General features: G+C 33.1%; 1 protein-coding gene and 1 pseudogene across 1 annotated transcript; both read right to left on the reverse strand.

Annotated features, from left to right (window-relative positions):
* Nucleotides 1-2,045: 2,045 nt before the first annotated feature.
* Nucleotides 2,046-2,964, reverse strand: LOC116143351 (RNA-binding protein 1-like). Its single transcript, XM_031428800.1, has 4 exons — nt 2,864-2,964; nt 2,690-2,746; nt 2,429-2,465; nt 2,046-2,153 (listed from the first exon to the last, which is right to left on the reverse strand). The coding sequence occupies exons 1-4, from the start codon at nt 2,962-2,964 to the stop codon at nt 2,046-2,048; spliced, it is 303 nt and encodes a 100-aa protein (XP_031284660.1).
* An 81-nt stretch (nt 2,965-3,045) lies between these two features.
* LOC116143352 lies at nt 3,046-15,997 on the reverse strand (annotated as a pseudogene).
* Between the last annotated feature and the right edge of the window lie 949 nt (nt 15,998-16,946).

The raw sequence follows: 16,946 nt of genomic DNA on the forward strand, positions 1-16,946 counted from the left end.
GATTATAATAAACATTAGAAACATTATTGTCAGGGATAATGGTAGTTTAATAATATACATTTAGTACATTATTGTCAGGTTAGCTCTATCTTATCCGCAGAAAAAGACAATTGTGATTTTTAATAAATAGTCAAACTTGCATGTGATAGATATTAATTAGAGTCAGTTACACAATCTCAATTTAGATAGTTAATTGTAAAAGAAAGCTAATTGGTCATCGCGATAACCCAAAAAAAAAAATATAATATCTTTTAATTAAAACAATAACAAGCGGTATGCATAATTAATCTCTTGTTGACCTCAAAGGTGGACCCTAATTAACAGATCTTAGCTTTAGTGTCGTATGGTTCTAGTCTTAAAACTATAAACAAATTACAAATATAATTAGTAATTATATAAGAGAGGACGTATCTTTACTTCTTTCACAGCCAAAATACTTTCAAAAATAGGATTATGCACATTAAACAAATTAAAGAATGCTTAGGTCGAAAAAAGGTTAGCTCTCAGAAGTATTGTTGTATTTTAGTTTAAGTAATTAATAATTATGGACAGATTAATTAATTATAGCTAGACTAATGATAAACATATAAAGTAACATGTCTAAAACTACATAACATATAAAATATATAAACTATATATAAAAATACATTGGTGGATCCGTTAAATAACAAAATAATTGAATATATACAATCTAGTCTATTACTCATTAGTCAACTACGTTTAAAGTAAAGTATATTATCAAACTAATCCCGACGTCAAAAAGGTAAATAAAGAGCCTTGAGACTTTTAGATGTTTCTACTCTTGGTTTGTTCTACTGTTGGAGCGTCTGATTGTGAAGAGATAATTTTAAAAAAAAAAAAAAAAAAAAAAAAAAAAAATCTTACGTATTGAAGATGATAGATGTGATGATTGGGTGGTAGGGCATGTCGGCTGTCGGTTCATATTTCACCATCTAAGATAAGGCAGATCTAAGACTAATTCAAATTATTTAATTATATAATATAAGGTTTGATTTAATTAATATTGTTTGTGTTTAAGTCTAGAACTAATCTAACATGAAATGAAATGATTAATTCATCTTGTTAGGTAATGCTTTGAAGATTGCCATGCAAAAATGATAGTTTGATGTGATGATATAAACTTTCATTGTCAATCAAGTTATCAAATCTCGTTCCCCATTTGTTCTGCCAATATTTATCTAAGTAAACAGTTATTTACATCTTGAATCCCCCAAATTTTCCTGTAAGGATTTGGTTACACCATCCAATCACCAATGGGCCACAGCTTTGTACCCTTCAAGAAAGCAGAGCTTTACTGAAGTTTACTCAAAATTTTAGGTACAGAACAAAGAAAAATGCAATTCCCAGTCTCCATGTGCTCCAAGTCTTGAACCAACTGTTGAGGACCGCCACAGAGTCTAAAGTCTTGAAACACTGTAGTGTTATAAACATTCTAGAAACAATGAGCCACCACAGTGTTATTAATACACAACTCATACATTTGATTCCCCAAATGGATTAGCTTCCTCCATGAAGGGGTCAAAAAATTTCAAAAGTGAAATTAAATTCATGCCAGCCCAGTTGCCATTAGCTACTCAGCCTGTTAAATGTGCTCTTAATCTATTCACAGCAGCGTATTTTGTGGCGTATGCCACAAGAAACATGTTATAAAAATAGTATGACGCGGACAAAAATGAAAATCATTCAACGATCCCAAAACATGAGAATAAATATGCTATATAATTGTCAATCTCAATGGTCAAAGTTTTTACCCAACAACTAATTTAACAACAACATGGTCAGTTTCTGCAATCCATCTGAGGATTCAGATGCTTAAATAACATGTTAAAACTGTAAATTCTTCAGCCTCATCTCTAAATATTTTGGCACTCAAATGCTCATAATTTGGGTGGGGCGGAAGGATTCAGCTATTAAATTAAGTTTCAGAGAAGTTTAACCACAAACGGGGCATACTACCACAAGGCAATGGATAGATAATTCTATGTGTACCCCTAATGTTTACCAAGGCAATCTCCACCAAGGGACTATTCACCTCCGCCACGAGTTCCAGAACTAGACCTTGGGCCTGGGAACCGAGAAAACTGTAGTCGCAAGTATCTAGAATCAGAATCATCTTCGTCCATCTTTATAACCTGCATAAATCCACAGTAAAGTCAGCAAACTATAAAATGTAAGACTCTGATGTGGGTATATATGTCAGACAATGAATATAGTCCAGCAATTAGAGATTATTACACCCTTTTAGATTATGATGGCCTGCAAAATAGTAAGTCCATAAAGATATGGAAAGAAAGGCAGGCAGATGGCATTTGATGCACATTAATTATCTCCATTTCCAAATTTAAATATCTGGATTTGAGTAGCACAGATAACTGTCAAGATTCATGGAGAGGAATGGAATAATCACCTGCAAGGCACTCATAGCAGTGGCTGCACAGGCTGGACTGCAAAATCAACAAACAAAGAATAAGAGGGTCTCCAACCACGCTGCATTGTTACATGAACCATGGCTTTAGTATGAAGAAAAAGCATCAGACTTCAACAACTATTTGCAAAACATGAAAGGAAACCAAGTTGAGCAAATGATAATAGGTGGAACATAAACTGAAACATTCTGGAGCTACAAGATCGTTATGATAGGACTCGCAATGGGATACTGTCCACTTACCTGTTTGGATTCTTTGCTCCAAGTCTCACTCTTATATCCACAAAAGGTCGAAAATATCTGAACAGTGAGGTTAAAGAATAAAAACATAATCATGAGCAATATAGTAGAATAGCATGGAAATAAGAAAAAAACAAGATCACTGTCATTTATCAGTGCGATATTTCAAAAAGGTACGAGCTACTTCTCCTTTGTGGTGTTGGAGGAAGTACCTCAACATACAGAGTGTTGGAAGCATCAGGAGGTAGAGGTAACGTTTCACGGCTGGCTCTAGCCATGGTCTCCACTGGGAGACGTCATCTAAATCCCACGGGACCGTTTGCACCAGTATATCTCTGACCATGATTCCAGGACGACGCTCACACATCAGCAAATGGAATACCAGCCATTCCCCCACTAACACCCTTACCTGACCTAGCTCCTCCTAATGCATGGCTTCTCCAGAAGGAAAAAGAAGGATATTGCTTCAAAATCAATTACATGATCATTTTTGCAAACAAAAAACATGTTATGCCAAGGCAGTGAAAAAATGCAATTCAAGGTTGAAGAAGATACCGCACTCTGGAGATATCGATCTATGCTGATCCAATAGTTCTTGTATCCTTTACAGAACGTGCTCACCACGATCATCATCTCGTGATAAATACCATGCCTCTCATGACGTGAAGACATCCCAGACTGGGGAAGATCTGCAATGTTGTTAAGAATCAAAAGACATTAGTGAACTATCAGCATAGGCAACAACTATCACCACATCATACTCCAAACATCACATAATAAGAGTTCCCATTTCGCCACCTACATAACTCACTTTCATTTCAATGGAGTTTGAGCTGAAAAATGGAAAAAGTTCCCCAGGTGGAGGATGATATTTAAATATTGACTATAAAAAGAAGTTACTAATCGCAAACATCTCTAATGCCTAGCAATTTATGTAAAGAACAATTCTGATTGATGACTAAAAAGGAAAATACGAATAATATCATCATTAACCTACTCTGTAACTTTGATTACATCATTTACACAACAATGCAGTGGTACAAAACTTAAAGTAGAAGCAAAATTAAAAAATAAAATAAAATAAAATCTTGAGACATATTTACGACTGCCTGAGAAAAGTTAATTTTATTATTGTCCCCAATCACTTTCATTATTTTCAAAATAAAATAAAAAACGTTAGTCTCCATAGGAATCAAACAAATTAAAGAATCATCGCACTTCCACAAAAATAAAACTAAAGAATTGATTTTTTTCTGAAAATAATACGAAGTTACCGTAATCAGAAACGGGGCGTTTTAGCATGGGACAGAAGGGAGTAGAGGACCCTGCTGCCGATTCCAGTATCCTCCGCCATGATTTTCTTGTATGTAAAAAACTATTAAAAACATTCAAGAAAAAAAAAAAATTATAATCAAACCCTAATTTAAAATCTGTAATTGAAGGACCTGGCGAGGATAATTGGAAATTGCTAAAACCTAGGGCTCGGGACGCTCCTCTTGCTATGGTTCTGTCACTACTTCCACTGCGCAGCGTTTTTCCTTTTTTTTTTTTTTTTTTTTTTTTTAAACTTTTTTACTTTCGACTTAACAGAATTTTTAGTTTCAGAAACCGTATTTTTGCTAGATTCGGTGCGGTAGGCTGCATGTTGCTTCGTCATTAGGCTATGTTTATGCCATGTCATTAGAGTGTTAACCCCTGATCGCGTGTGGTAGCTGTTGGTTCTTATCAAAGAATTTTGTTAGAAATAAATAAAAAGGCAATTTTTTTTCCTCTGCTTTGATATTTAATGTAATTAGAAATCGTCTAAAAACTTAAATTTTAAATTTTAAAACCAGTTGCATCTAAAGCTAAATAATAAATACATGTCATATTATTTATTTTAACTCTTGTAAGTTTGTTGAATAATAAATATCTCATTAATATGGAATAATTAGCCATCAACCTTATTTTATAATTTTTTTATTTAAATTTGCTAATAGAAAGGAATAGTTGATATCTTCGTTTGTTTATCAACTTTTTCAATTTTTATGAACATTACTAATTAAACTTTTTTCCTTCTTTCTTTCTCCATCATTTTATAGAATTGACTTTCCGTTGTTTAAAACAAGTGTTGCGAGACCATTTTCTCGTTCTCTTTCGCACCTCATCTATAAAATTGGCTTTCTGTTACTAACATAGGTGTCACAAGGCCACTTTCAACCTGCATCAATAGTCACAAAGCCGAATGTTAGGGTATTAACATTTAGGGTTATTATGCTTTTTGAAATTGTTGGGTCGTAACAAATTTTGATAAGGTTTTGGGTGAGAAAGAAAATATAAAAAGTATGAAATAATATTGAAGTTGTTGAATTTATGAGGAATTTGAAAACCATTTCCAAATCTAACGAATTTTTTAAAAAAGAAATTAACGAATCGATAAATAATAAATAAATCAGGGCTTAACCCTTACACTTATCCAAACGGGTACCGGGTCAGGGCCCACCCAATGCTTTGAGCTTGGCCCAACTTTCCCTTCCGGATTTTTCAGGTAAGCATACCATTTTTCTTTCTTTCTTTTAAAAACTCTCAGCCCATGACCCACCAACACAAATTGATAAAAATAAGTTTTCATGCTGACAAAACCAAAACAAAAAATAAAAAAAAATCGCAAACATAAAAGAGATTATTTACACCCCCATACTCTTAAAAGTGCATCTAAATCATTCTCTATTCCAATTATTGAACTCAAAAGATTTCTGTGTCAGGAATGATTTCGACATGACAAATTTTTGGCCCAATCTGCTATATCACTCTGATAACAACCCTTTTTTCCATTCCCACTTGCTAAAATTCCTTTTTATCTTCTAATTAACATTAACACCAAGATGTTTGAGAAACCTTTGATCATCCAAGCCATTGCCTATGTAGTCATAGTAGCCAACCCATAATGTGTCTACTTTATTCCCAAGGCATACGTGTTGGGATATTATGGTTCGCTTTTCTATTTGCTTTCATATAAAATTGTATGTTATACAAAAAACTGTTTAATAAAGAATAAAATTGTAAATAGTAATAGAATTATAAAAGTTCTATTAAGAAGTGAAATATGAATTTTATTAAAAATATAATGTCTCATATATTACTTATAAATATAGAGGTGAAAACCAATTCATATGAGATAATATGAGAACATAAAGTATTTGATGTAAGAGTTATTAAACACAATTGGTAGAATATCTTAGAAACTAAGATTATTTATGTTATGTTGGTTATGTACCGGATTGTTTCCGCTCTATTAATTATGTATCGGATTTACAATATTGTATACTTTTGTATATCATATTTATGAAATTATAGTAGATTTTTCTCACCTGTGGATGCAAGTAAGTTATGTCAAAATAAGTAAATATCGTGTCTCTTTGTGTGGTATGATTTTATTACTATGTTATTAATTTCGAATGTATATTTTTCATTAGAAAAAGTTCCCCAGGATGGAGGATAATATTTAAATATTGACTATAAAAAGAAGTTAATAAATCGCAACATCTCTAACTGCCTAACAATTTATGTAAAGAAACAATTATGATTGATGATAAAATACTATTAATAATATCATTAACCTCCTCGGTAACTTTGATTACCATCATTTACACAACAATGCAGAGGTACAAAACTCTAAAGTAGAAGCAAAATAATTTTTGATCTGTGCCAATTTCTAAAATCATAGGGACGTCCACGTAATTATCCCGATTAGTTTATATATTAAATTTTTGTTCTTATAGTTTAGAGCTGACGGATGTTGAACAATGGGTGGTAGGGCATGTCGGTTAATATTTTTTCTATAGTAGACAAAATAATTAAACTGGAAGTGGGATTCCTGAAATTTAGGTAGATGTCAAATAATTTTTATGTTAAAAAATTAAGCACATCGTCCGTTTATTTTACAATTATTTTAAGTCTAAATCTCACCTAATTGAACATGGGGCATGCATCTTCGATCTTAGACATATTCTTTTGAAGATGCCATGCGATGTGACGATTAGAAGCTTGATGTGATACCACACTACGACACACAGAATTTTCATTTTCCATCAATTCAATCCCAGTATTAGTTTTGTCAAATGTTCATAATTAAACAATGATAATACAGTTATCTAATACTACTATTCTCAAGTTTAATTTTTCTTCAATTAAAATTTTAAAAAATAAGGATATTAAAAAAGAAGGGCGCGGGGGAGGGAGAGGAGGCGTCATTGCATATATACACTGGTTTGTTATTCCTGGTTAAAGGAATTTGTGTAATTAATACAATCCAATCAATTGGGTATCAGCTTTAATTTTAAACCCCTAAAAGAAGCAGCCACACTAAACGAGTCAATATATTTGTCTCAAATTGTTAGGTACATGACAAAATTTAAGGAAAACAAATTTTCCAACTCATACTCCAAGGCCCAAGCACTATCATCCTCTCTTATCTTTTGAAAGACTTTTAAGAAATGAGAAGCCACCAACACAACACATCATTACATCTTATAATTAGTTCGAAAATATTGTGTAAAAAATATGCATTGATGTCAGCACTACTAATTAGAGCTTAACAAACACTCAAAGACAAAGTGCTATTAGCTATCAAAACCCAAACCGTCTCAAAGAGATATTTTATATCAATATCATCTCATTTTAAGATAATGATTAATGAGTGATCTCTACGTATCAAGACAACTTGCAAAAACACTCATTATACATAAAAGATATAAATGAGCACCTATCTTCACAAAAGAATGGGAGGAATATATGAGAGCTCAACACAAACGAGAGTTTCAACCATTATTTTTTCTCTGTAAATAAAATATTTTTCTATTTTTGTACGCCTTACAGGCAATATCAGAAAAATAGTCAGAGAATATTAAAATAACAGTAGATGTAGGATTCGCTTTAAGTATTTGAACCACTATAAATTAACATGAAAATTTCTTCATTTAATTTACAATTATGCATACCCTGTCAACATGTTGATACTTTCATCATGTAATATCAGAATAATATAATTAGAATAATGTTATGCTTACAACTGAGTCATACAACTAAACATACAATCGGACAAAAAAATAGGATAGAATAGTCATTTTACATTAATTGTATAAAAAAATTTGTCTGATTATATGATTAAGTGGTAAACATAGCATTATTTTTATAATTATTATAATTATTGACCTTGCTTATATGGATAAACAATAGGCCTCCTTTCTTTCATGTAATGTTTTCTTTTTTTATTCTTAGGTCGGAATTTTATGTTCCACACATGAATTTTTTTTTTTTTTTTTTTCTTGGTACAGTTTTTAGGTTCGAATTTGGATTATATACATGAGAAAATCACATATAAAATTCCATGTTATTATAGGTCAAGATATCTGAAACATGTCTAACTAAGAAACCTAATTAATGTAGTACTGTACTGTCGGTGTAATGTGCTGAAAATCTCAATATTGTAAGAGCAACATTTTCATATTTAAAATTGTAATATTCCACGTGTACAATGTTACGTCCCTTAAAAACATAATAAATCAACGTTGTGGAGCACGAATTCAATGAGAATGTATTTATTTTATCATATTCATATATATCATCAACCTGTGAAATACATAGACGTAAAATTCGATCGCAGGCCAAACAAGGCAGACAGCAGAGCAGCAAATACAAAACTATGAATCCATGAAAAGATAAGCCTGTTTTCTTTCTTTCATCATATCCATTATTATATTATTGTATATTCTCTAACCACGTAATTATAATAAGATAAACCAAACGCGGAACCCGCTCTTCTTTCACTCTGTAGAGCTCTTCAAGAGAAACACTTCAACTGCATGGATTGGATACTGTTTCCGTGCTTCCTGCAAAACGTCATATTTAAATTACATTAGTAAAACAAACGCTTCAACATATTAATATTACCCAATGTGGATGGAATGCATGCAGCTTCCAGGTAGCAGAAGCGTTTTTTGTGAAATTAATTTCAAACATTTATTAACGTTTGACGATACTTTACCTGAAAAGCATGCTTTAAAGCTACTATCTAGTAGTTGTGAGAAGGAGGGGGACATGAATAGACGTAATGGGAGGCGGTGGGGACTTGTAAACTGGTGGCGGTGGAGACTGTATTTATAGGGCTTTTGGTTGGTGGTGGTGGAGACTTGTGGACTCGGGGAGGAGGTGGTGGGGACTTGTACTTGTAGGGCTTCTTGGGTGTTGGTGGTCGTGGGGACTTGTTCACGGTGGAGGAGGAGACTTGTAAAGGTGGTGGGGAAGGATGTAATCCGGTGGTGGGGGAGAATTGTAAACTGGGGGGGTGGGGGAGAAGCGTAAACGTGGTGGTGGGGGAGACTTGTAAACTGGGTGGTGGGGGAGAAGCGTAAACTGGTGGTGTGGGGGAGAAGCGTAAAATGGCGTGGTGGGGGAGACTTAAACTGGTGGTGGTGGGGGAGAAGCGTAAACTGGCGGTGGTGGGGGAGAAGCGTAAACTGGCGGTGGTGGGGGAGAAGCGTAAACTGGCGGCGGTGGGGAGACTTGTAAAATGGTGGTGGTGGAGGAGAAGAGTAAACGTCGGCAGCTGAGGATCAAAAGGTAGAGTAAGAGAGATTGTAAAACTAAAAGAGTGGCCAAAAGAGAGGCCATTGAACTCCCCATTTTCACTACCAAATATTAAATGGGTTGTTGCTTTTGCTTGTGCTCTCAACGAAGCCTCTCCCCTCTTATATAGAATTTTTTTTTTACCTTTTCCCCATAACTATAATGGTAAAATTTGACTTAATTACAACAAATTTAACCCTAAATCATTGAAGATCATGTCTGAACTTGACTTTATTTGAAGAGGTATTTGGATTTATTTGGGCTAAGTAATTTCATAATTTCAAAGAGAAATGGAAAGTCTTTGTAAAATGATATGTTCATAAATATTAATGAGGATCAGCTTTGAAACATGAATTTAATTGCCTAACTTTTAGGAATTTTTGCCTTAATTGGGAAAATTATGGGACCAAGCGGCCAAACTTTCTTCTCTACATTTTACTGCTGCAAGTAAATTCCTTCAAAAAAGTAATAGATTTTTCCATAATTTTATTGCAAACACATGATATATATTTAAGATCTTACGATTATGTACATATAAATCATCAAATGATTGTCAAGTAATTAAACCCCATACTTATGCTTAATAATATAAAATTAGATTGATTAGTCAATTAAATAGAACACATATGGTAAGATAAATCACTCAAATTTTAATTTTCTTAACAATTAATTAATATTGTAATAAAGCAGACACTTTCAAACTCTAGATTCTAGAATAGGTTCGGTTCGTTAGTCTCTGCAATCTGCATGCACTATAGTGCTTGATCCCATATAGAAAATTAGATAATGATCAAATTATAAAAAGTTAAAGCCAGCCGCTATTAATTAATTCATTCCTTAAAATTAAGCAATAATTAATTTACAGGTAACGGAAGTCATCTCATCTCATGTACGCCTGTATTGTTGAGCAAAACTATTTCAAGTAGGGTGATGCTATGGGTAATAACGATGGATACTAATGTGTACTAATTAAGCATAGTATATATCTATGCTATAGTACCATATTTATTAATTATACACGATTAGTACCCATCTGTTAGTACCAAATGTATTATTCTTCAACTAATAATTAATTATAAAGTAGTGTCATTTAAGTACAAAAGAGTACGTGAAGACAAAATAAACAGACGCAATCTCGTCTCTTTTAACACAGACCGGTGAATTAAAACACGTACGTTTTGACTGCTACTCCAGGTTAACTAATAATTGAAAAGAAAACAGGTGGGTGAACATATAAGCTTCAAAGGATTATAAGAATGTGTAAAGAAGGTCATGATTGACGGACTGAGCACAGTTGCATGGGGTGTTCTTCAACGTGGCAGTTTCAGGCCCATTGCCATTCTCGATAATGACAACTCTCTAAATTTAATCTTCTTTTACCGGAAAAACTCGCAGATTAATCGAAAGAATATTGGAATATTGGAAGTCCGGTGATTGTTAGAGATCAATAATATTACCGACAACTTGATATTTTCTAGAAGATATAAAAGTTGCGTAATACATAATTATTAAGTGGATTATATAAACATTAGAAACATTATTGTCAGGTGATAATGGTAGTTTAATAATAATACATTTAGTACATATTGTCAGGTAGCTCTATCTTATCCGCAGAAAAAGACAATTGTGATTTTTAATAAATTAGTCAAACTTGCATGTATATATTTAATTAGAGTCAGTTACACAATTAATTTAATAGTTAATTGTAAAAGAAAGCTAATTGGTCATCCGATACCAAAAAAAAAATATATATATCTTTTAATTAAAACAATAACAAGCGATGCATAATTAATCTCTTGTTGACTCAAAGGTGGACCTAATTAACAGATCTTAGCTTTAGTTCGTATGGTTCTAGTCTAAAACTATAAACAAATACAAATATAATTAGTTAATTATATAAGAGAGGACGTATCTTTACTTCTTTCACAGCCAAAATACCTTTCAAAATGGATTATGCACATTAAACCAAATTAAAGAATGCTTAGGTCGAAAAAGGTAGCTCTCAGAAGTATTGTTGTATTTTAGTTTAAGTAATTAATAATTATGACAGATTAATTAATTACTAGCTAGACTAATGATAAACTATAAAGTAACATGTCTAGAAACTACAAACATAAAAATATATAAACTATATATAAAAATACATTGGTGGATCCGTTAAATAACAAAATAATTGAATATATACTATATAGTCTATTACTCATTAGTCAACTACGTTAATAAATATATTATCAACTAATCACCGACGCAAAAGGTAAAAGAGCCTTGAGACTTTTATTTTCTCTCTTGTTTGTTACTGTTGGAATGCTCTGAGTGAAGAGATAATTTAAAAAAAAAAAAAAAAAAAAAAAATCTTACGTATTGAAGATGATAGATGTTGATGATTGGGTGGTAGGGCATGTCGGCTGTCGGTTCATATTTCTACCATTAGATAAGGCAGATCTAAGACTAATTCAATATTTAATTATATAATATAAGGTTTGGATTTAATTAATATTGTTTGTGTTTAAGTCTAGAACTAATCTAACATGAAATGAAATGATTAATTCATCTTGTTAGGTATATGCTTTTGAAGATGCCATGCAAAAATTGATAGTTTGATGTGATGATATAAACTTTCATTGTCAATCAAGTTATCAAATCTCGTTCCCCATTTGTTCTGCCAAAATTTATCTAAGTAAACAGTTATTTACCATCTCTGAATCCCCAAATTTTCCTGTAAGGATTTGTGTTACACCATCCAATCACCAATTGGGCCACAGCTTTGTACCCCTTCAAGAAGCAGAAGCTTTACTGAAGTTTACTCAAAATTTTAGGTACAGAAAAAAGAAAATGCAATTCCCCAGTCTCCATGCTGCTCCAAGTCTTGAACCAACTGTTGAGGACCGCCAACAGAGTCTCAAGTCTTGAAACACTGTAGTGTTATAAACATTCTAGAAACCAATGAGCCCACCACAGTGTTATTAATAAACAAAATCATACATTTTGATTCCCCAAATGATTAGCTTCCCATCCATGAAGGGGTCAAAAATTTCAAAAGTGAAATAAATTCATGCCAGCCCCAGTTGCCATTAGCTACTCAGCCTGTAAATTGCTCTTAATCTTATTCACAGCAGCGTATTTTGTGGCGTATGCCACAAGAAAAGTTATAAAATAGTATGACGGGAAACAAATGAAAATCATTCAACGATCCCAAACATGAGAATAAATATGCTATATTAATTGTCAATCTCAAATGGTCAAAGTTTTTTTACCAACAACTAATTTACAACAATCATGGTCAGTTTCTGCAATCCATCTGAGGATTCAGATGCTTAAATAACATGTTAAACTGTAAATTCTCTCAGCCTCATCTCTAAATATTTGTGCACTCAATGCTCATAATTTGGGTGGGGCGGAAGGATTCAGCTATTTAAATTAAGTTTCAGAGAAGTTTAACCACAACGGGCATACTACCACAAGGCAACTGATAGATAAATTATATGTGTACCCCTAATGTTTAACCAAGGAATCTCCACCAAGGGACTATTCACCTCCGCCACGAGTTCCAGAACTAGACCTTGGGCCTGGGAACCGAGAAACTGTAGTCGCAAGTATCTAGAATCAGAATCATCTTCGTCCATCTTATAACTGCATAAATCCAACAGTAAAGTCAGCAAACTCTAAAAATTAAGACTCATGATGTGGGTATATATGTCAGACAATGAATATAGTCCAGCAATTAGAGATATTACACCCTTTTAAGACTTATGATGCCTTGCAAAATAGTAAGTCATAACAGATATGGAAAGAAAGGCAGCAGATGGCATTTGATGCCCACTTAATTATCTCCATTTCCAAATTTAAATATCAGATTTGAGTAGCACAGATAACTGTCAAGATTCATGAGAGAATGAATAATCACCTTGCAAGGCACTCATAGCAGTGGCTGCACAGGCTGGACTTGCAAAATCAACAAACAAAGAATAAGAGGGTCTCCACCACGCTGCATTGTTATGAACCATGGCTTTAGTATGGAAAAAGCATCAGACTTCCAACAACTTATTTGCAAAACATGATAAGGAAACCAAATGAGCAAATGATTAATAGGTGGAACATAAACTGAAACATTCTGGAGCTACAAAGATCGTTATTGATAGGACTCGCAATAGGATACTGTCCACTTACCTGTTTGGATTCTTTGCTCACAAGTCTCACTTCTTTATATCCCACAAAAGGTCGAAAAATATCTGAACAGTGAGGTAAAGGAATAAAAACAACTAATCATAGCAATATTAGTAGAATAGCATGAAATAGAAAAAACAAGATCACTGTCATTCTCAGTGCGAATGTTCAAAAAGGATACGAGCTACTTCTCTCTTGTGGTGTGGAGGAAGTCCCTCAACATACAGAGTGTTGGAAGCATCAGGAGGTAGAGGTAAGTTTCACGGCTGGCCTAGCCATGGTCTCCTGGGAGACGATCATCTAAATCCCACGGACCGTTTGACACCATATCTCGACCAATGATTCCAGGACGACGCTCACACCACAGCAACTGGAATACCAGCCATTCCCCCACTAACACCCCTTCCTGACCTAGCTCTCCTAATGCACTGGCTTCTCCAGAAGGAAAAGAAGGATATTGCTTCAAAATCAATTACATTGATCATTTTGCAAACAAAAAACATGTTATGCCAAGGCAGTGAAAACAATGCAATTTCAAGGTTGAAGAAGATACCGCACTTGGAGATATCGATCATATGCTGATCCAATAGTTCTTGTATCCTTTACAGACGTGCTCACACGATCATCATCTCGTGATAAATAACCATGCCTCTCATGACGTGAAGACATCCCAGACTGGGGAAGATCTGCACATGTTGTTAAGAATCAAAGACATTAGTGAACTACAGCAATAGGCACAACTATCACACATTCATACTCCAAACATCACATAATAAAGAGTTCCCATTTCGCCACCTACATAACTCACTTTCATTTCAATGGAGTTTGAGCTGAAAATGGAAAAAGTTCCCCAGGATGGGGAGATATTTAAATATTGACTATAAAAAGAAGTTACTAAATCGCAACATCTCTAACTGCCTAGCAATTTATGTAAAGAAACAATTCTGATTGATGATAAAAAAGGAAAATACTAATAATATATCATTAACCTCTCTGTAACTTTGATTACCATCATTACACAAAATGCAGTGTACAAAACTCTAAAGTAGAAGCAAAATTTAAAATAAAATAAATAAAATCTTGAGACATATTTCGACTGCCTGAGAAAAGTTAATTTTTATTATTGTCCCCAATCACTTTCTTATTTTCAAAATAAAATAAAAAAGTAGTCTCCATAGAATCAAACAAATTAAGAATCATCGCACTTCCACAAAAATAAACTAAAGAATTGAATTTTTTTCTGAAAAAAATACGAAGTTACCGTAATCAGAACGGGGTCGTTTTTAGCATGGGACCAGAAGGGAGTAGAGACGCCTGCTGCCGATTCCAGTATCCTCCGCCATGATTTTCTCTGTATGTTAAAAAACTATTAAAAACATTCAAGAAAAAAAAAAAATTAAATCAAACCCTAATTTAAAATCTGTAATTGAAGAGACCTTGGCGAGGATAATTGGAAATTGCTAAAACCCTAGGGCTCGGACGCTCCTCTTGCTATGGCTCTGCTCACTACTTCCACTGCGCAGCGTTTTCCTTTTTTTTTTTTTTTTTTTTTTAAACTTTTTTACTTTCGCTTAACAGAATTTTTTAGTTTTCAGAAACGTATTTTTGCTAGATTCGGTGCGGTAGGCTGCACTGTTGCTTCGTCATTAGGCTATTGTTTTATGCCATGTCATTAGAGTGTAACCCCTGATCGCGTGTGGTAGCCTGGTTGGTTCTTATCAAGAATTTGTTAGAAATAAGATAATAAAAGGCATTTTTTTTCCTCTGCTTTTGATTTAATGTAATTAGAAATCGTCTAAAAACTTATAATTTTAAATTTTAAACCAGTTGCATCTAAACTAAATAATAAATACATGTCATATTATTTTATTTAACTCTTGTAAGTTTGTTGAATAATAAATATCTCATTAATAGAATAATTAGCCATCAACCTTATTTATTAAATTTTTTTTATTTAAATTTGCTAATAGAAAGGAATGTTGATATCTTCGTTTGTTTATCAACTTTTTCAATTTTTATGAACATACTAATTAAACTTTTTTTCTTTCTTTCTTTCTCCATCATTTTATAGAATTGACTTTCCGTTGTTAAAACAAGATGTTACGAGACCATTTTCTCGTTCTTCTTTCCGCCTCATCTATAAAAATTGGCTCTCTGTTATTAACATAGGATGTCACAATGCCACTTTCAACCTGCATCAATAGTCACAAGGCCGAATTTAGGGTATTAACATTTTAGGGTGTTATTATTGCTTTTTGAAATTTGTTTAGGTGGTGACATATTTTGATAATGTTTTGGGTGAGAAATGAAAATCTAAAAAGTATGAAATAATATTGAAGTTGTTGAATTTATGATGAAATTTGAAAACCTCATTTCCAAATCTAACGAATTTTTTAAAAAGAAATTAACGAATCGATAAATAATAAATAAATTCAGGGCTTAACCCTTACACTTATCCAAATGGTACCGGGTCAGGGCCCAATTTGCTTTTGAGCTTGGCCCAACTTTCCCTTCCGGATTTTTCAGGTAAAGCATACCCATTCTTTTCTTTCTTTCTCTTTTAAAATCTAAGCCCACTGCCCACCAACACAAATTGATAAAAATAAGTTTTCATGCTGACCAAAAACAAAACAAAACAAAAAAAAAACTCGCAAAACAGTAAAAGAGATATTTACAACCCCAAGAGATTTACCATAATACCTTCCTTTCTTTTTTAAGCACATAAATTATCAAAATTTTAAATTTGACAAGTTTCTTAGTTTTCATTGTATGTGTGTGTTTTTTTAGTTCAATTAAGTATTATCACTATTAAGCAGGGCTATGTATCGACATTCTCTTTTTCCTAAACGAATTTTATCCCTATTATACAATCTATCTTCAAACTTAAAAGACTTTTGATTCAATATCATGATGAATAAATATCTCATTGAAAAAACTTAGTTAAACAGTAAAGACTCAAACTTATCGTTCTTAACCAATAATTAAAAAGAAAAATTAATAATTTGTATAATCAAAAGTGATAAGAATTTGCCATTTTAAGAAAACTAAGAGGTTCGATTTGAAGTGAAGTAATCCTTTTTCAGCAACTGGACTGGATGTCAATTTATAAGCATTGTGATGGAGATTGGAGAGCAGCAAGGCAACATTAATGGATGATGACAAGTGAAGAACCCTCATTTCATGTTTCCCTTACTCTTAAAAGTGCATCTAAATCATTCTCTATTCCAATTATTGAACTCAAAAGATTTCTGTGTCAGGAATGATTTCGACATGACAAATTTCTGGCCCGATCTGCTATATCACTTGGATAACAACCCTTTTTTCCATTCCCACTTGCTAAAATTCCTTTTATCTTCTAATTAACATTAATGCCAAGATGGTTAAGGTTATAGCCCCTGAATATGTTTGAGAAGCCATTGCACTAGATACCTATATAGTCATAGTTGCCAACCCATAATGCCTCTATTTTATTCTCAAGGCCTACACGATG

The sequence above is a fragment of the Pistacia vera genome, unplaced genomic scaffold (genome assembly GCF_008641045.1).
Source record: "Pistacia vera cultivar Batoury unplaced genomic scaffold, PisVer_v2 Contig43, whole genome shotgun sequence".
NCBI classification, from domain to species: domain Eukaryota; kingdom Viridiplantae; phylum Streptophyta; class Magnoliopsida; order Sapindales; family Anacardiaceae; genus Pistacia; species Pistacia vera.

Bases quoted from the DNA above. Each gene is read 5' to 3' on its own strand.
- LOC116143351 (XM_031428800.1), bottom strand. From the start codon at position 2,964: ATGGCTAGAGCCAGCCGTGAAACGTTACCTCTACCTCCTGATGCTTCC. The intron at 2,747-2,863 runs GTACCTTTTTGA...CTCACTGTTCAG, and splicing joins CCACAAAGGAGAAGTAGCTC to ATATTTTCGACCTTTTGTGG. The intron at 2,466-2,689 runs GTAAGTGGACAG...TTGATTTTGCAG, and splicing joins GGAGCAAAGAATCCAAACAG to TCCAGCCTGTGCAGCCACTG.